A 3959-nucleotide genomic window follows, 5' to 3' on the forward strand; every position below is an offset into this window, starting at 1 on the left:
AATTCAACCTGGTCGTGTAACCTGGCTACCTAAATGAATTACATATGCGTAGTAAAAATTCCAGTCCGGCAATCAATAATACGAAGTAAGGACCTTTACTAGTTTCGTATCTTTAACTAGCCACATCAAAACGTTTTGTTAAATTATGAAGAAAAATAATTCCTAGTTGATGTTAACAATAAAAGGCATTATATTGATTTTAAAATGTCAATATAATTAAATTCGTCATCCTACTGGTTACACCTGCCTCATATTAACCAATACTTTAAAAGATAAACTATTTATTCAAATACAAAAACTATTACTAATTTATTTTTAGGAAATGAAACGTTAAATCATCTATCCGACCATTTCACGAACGTCTTTTGTCGTCACCTCCCATACCAAGAAGAGCCATTTCTAATAGATCCCACGTTGGGTCATATTGCTCTGTTGGTACAATGACTGGGTTGGTAGGAACTGGCTTCGGTGCAGTGACTAGGGAAGGTTCGGGTTTCCCATTACTGCTACTGTAATGACTTGAATGATGATGATGGTGATGACGATGATGATGATGCCTGTGGTGATGGTGGGTTTCTCGTTTGTCATCTTTGCTGATAATTGCGCTCATTTCTCGCTTTTTGTCGTCACCCCATCTGCCGCATCCGTCACGTTTTTTGTCGTCACCACACCATCCACATCCATCGCGTTTTTTGTCGCCACCCCATCTGCCGCATCCGTCACGCTTTTTGTCGTCACCACACCAACCACATCCATCACGTTTTTTGTCGTCACCACACCATCCACATCCATCGCGTTTTTTGTCGTCACCCCATCTGCCGCATCCGTCACGCTTTTTGTCGTCACCACACCAACCACAGCCATCACGTTTGTCACCACACCATCCGTCTCTTTTCAAAACAAGTTTCATTGTTGAACCGCATTGTACATTCCCTAAAACATTGTTACGTGTGTACAAATATACGCAGACTTTTTTTACATGTTACATATTATTACGATCGAACAATCATAATTAAGAAGCAGTCTTTGTAAGAATCATGCAAAATCTGAAAAATGTGATACACCCCAAAAAAGACTACATATTTTTTATTTTTTGTATTTAAGTTGTTTTATGGGTCTATACTATGAAATGTGTAATTATTCATTCAAATCTGCCTGCTCTTAGGAGATAATCGACATTGAAAATACAGTAGATTCTATGGTATTTGAGCACCATTTACAGAGTTATCTCCCTTACTTTTGAAATCTACAGTGCATTCTATATAATTTATATCTCCTAAGATCACGGGTTATATGAAAAAACACATGTTTATTTCTGTTTACTATGACATTTCAAACAAAATATCAAAAATAAAAGTATGTAGGCTTTTTTACCCATGAATCACATTTTGCATGATCCTTAGCTGGAGCGCTACTTAAGGACATAATTATCATATTAATATATCTATATGTCTGTCTTGACTTTCATGCAACAGACACTTTTCGTTCGTTTCTACTCTTAATTGAAAATATCTTGAAATGTCAGAAAACAAATTCAACTTCTTATTCAACTTCTTGTGATTACTTTTTGTCAAATTATTATATTACAGAAGACTGTTGTGTTGGTTAAATATAAACTTAGTTTTCGATATCAGTATTAGATGTTTTAATGGCATTATTACCAGGGACGAATTATAAAGCATTGATATAATTATATTCGAGCAAAGCGAGCTCTTTTATTTGTGGAAATTGTTCACCGTAACTGAAAAGTGTCAACAGAGGACTTGCAAAAGTTATGTCAGTTGTTGAAATCCAGTCAACGTCATTGCAACGCTCTACTATTGATAAAAAAATACCATGACATCAAATGTTTGAAAGACTTTAACGGAGAAGAACTAAAGTGATGTAAATATTCGTCCCTGCACTGAAAACCGTTATAAAACGTGCGAAATTCGTGAATATATGCTGTATCTTTACTCCTATCGCCGTACAGCTACATGTAACTCAGCACTGGATATTTCGCGCGTATTCAAGCTTGCTACATTACTGTACCTTCCCATATTGGTTTATTTTAGTTGATGTCAAATATTTTACAAGAAAATTGATATGTTTTTCATGTGAATATCAAGTTTACTATATACTCTCTAATTTGACAATTTTACAGCAAACCCAATAGAAATAGCTTTTGTGATGTGAAATCCCTATACTCGGCGTCACATAAATAAGATACTGTTAAAATTTGAATAAAAATATTTTCTACGACTTTATTGACACCTACCGTCGTTTAAATTGTCTTAAATAACTTGCTCATTGGTTTAGAAAAACGGCTTCTCCCTGAACATCGAATCGTTAAATTCCGGTGAAATTTTAATTCTCGGTCCCAATATTTACATTGTCAAAAGTCGGCCATGTTTACAGTGATCGGGTTGCTAGGAGACGTTGTTTACGTTTAAATGGTTTGTCCGAAAACCAAAGAACCCAGAATGCATTTCGGCGCTAATTCGGATATCTCGGATTTATTCTACGCGAACATCGTACAACACCGAGAAGTCGATATAACAGACGATTGTCACCAGACTTCGACGGGAACTTACGAACTTCGTTTGTAAACAAATCGTCCCGTAGAAACCAGCATGGCGGATATTAGTATAGGATTTTCCCGTAAGGATTTGTTACGCACGATTTCAGCCAATTGGAACTATCACGTCATGCATATATGCGAACTATCTTCCGATTAAATAAAAGAGAGACAACTCTAGCAGTAAGTCCCGACAGTTTAAAAAATAGAGCTTCAAATCGAAAATGTGCTGTATGTGACGTCGAGTATAAGTACATATCCATCTAAGAATCAGGCAAAATGTGTAAAAGGTGTGGCACATGAAGAAAAAAAAAAAACACTGATATTTAATTGCATTATCAATGTATTCATACCTCATAATCTCAAGAAATTATTGTCAAAGTGTTTGTAAAGTTTGCCTTTTTAAGATATTGATAGGTCAAATTCAGTAGAAATGCACTATTGGAAAATGGCGAGAAAATGTTCCCGAACTCTTTCCTTATGTAAGCAGTCAAAAAATGTCTACGTCACTAATGATTCGGGATACATTTAAATAGCTTTTGCAGTTGTTTTCTAGATATATTTGAATATGATTTAGACAAAAAAGGCCACACTGAGAAATATAATGTGCCACTCATTGCCTGATTCTTATACAGATGGTACTTAAAATGTTAACCATTCCATGCTCTTAATTGCAGTTTAATTAAAAATTGCTGGAATGTTGATCGATCATATTTCTTAATTGAACATCTGCCTATAAAGAAAAACTTCTTTTAACAGACTAGGTGCGGAAACTCATGTTAAGGACGTTCGCTGGTTATGTTCAATCATTTTAGCCATTTTTGTCAGATTATCGGACTCTTCTGGTTTTATCAATTTCATAGCAATAATACATTTTTTTACCAGTGTACCCACTTTCCTTCTCATAATTTTATCAAACACGCCTGGAAATGTTATTTAAGAAGTTTTAATGAAATCTTTGCTTTTCAAGTACTTTTAATAGATAAGACCTACTAACAAAACCAATGGAAAATCTACAGAAATCCTTTTCCAGCCAAAGTTTAAATGTTTACATCTAACGAGCGCACTAAACCATCATTTTTCCCCCTCTGATATTGTTCTAACATAAAAGATTTTAAAAGATTTCAAAACCCTTTGAAATCCTTGTTATTTTTAAATAGACCAGCGAACATCCTTAAAAAGCTTTGCACATGAAACTATTTTTGTTACTTACCAACAAAAAATAATGCCAATGAAATGACTATCCAGTTTAGAAACATGACGAACTAACAATTGTCAGGCAGGTCCTAATGCAAACTAAAGAACTGAATTATTCTGCTTGGTCATATTTATGTTGCTGAAGTTTCGTGCATTTGACAGGGGCTATTACTCGTAGAATTTAATACGTGTATGAATTTATACG

The 3959-nt window shown here is 34.7% G+C and overlaps 1 protein-coding gene across 2 annotated transcripts; it reads right to left on the bottom strand.

The window, feature by feature from the left end:
- Positions 1-300: 300 nt before the first annotated feature.
- Positions 301-3959, bottom strand: LOC148605778 (uncharacterized). 2 transcript variants are annotated; one of them, XM_088549357.1, is made up of 2 exons: positions 3771-3959; positions 301-933 (listed from the first exon to the last, which is right to left on the bottom strand). In XM_088549357.1, the coding sequence occupies exons 1-2, from the start codon at positions 3814-3816 to the stop codon at positions 353-355; spliced, it is 627 nt and encodes a 208-aa protein (XP_088405483.1). In that variant the 5' UTR covers positions 3817-3959; the 3' UTR covers positions 301-352. The 2 variants fall into 2 exon arrangements, with proteins under 2 accessions (XP_088405483.1, XP_088405484.1); XM_088549358.1 differs by lacking the exon at positions 3771-3959 and adding an exon at positions 2258-2536.

This window comes from Perna viridis, chromosome 10, assembly GCF_037379345.1.
Source record: "Perna viridis isolate PV_CMFRI_1.1 ecotype Kerala chromosome 10, ASM3737934v1, whole genome shotgun sequence".
NCBI lineage: Eukaryota > Metazoa > Mollusca > Bivalvia > Mytilida > Mytilidae > Perna > Perna viridis.

What these genes read in the sequence shown, in the direction of transcription:
- LOC148605778 (XM_088549357.1), bottom strand. Translation starts at nt 3,816, where the DNA reads ATGTTTCTAAACTGGATAGTCATTTCATTGGCATTATTTTTTGTTG. An exon ending in ATTGGCATTATTTTTTGTTG is followed by an intron (nt 934 to 3,770) that starts GTAAGTAACAAA and finishes ACAATGTTTTAG; the next exon opens with GGAATGTACAATGCGGTTCA.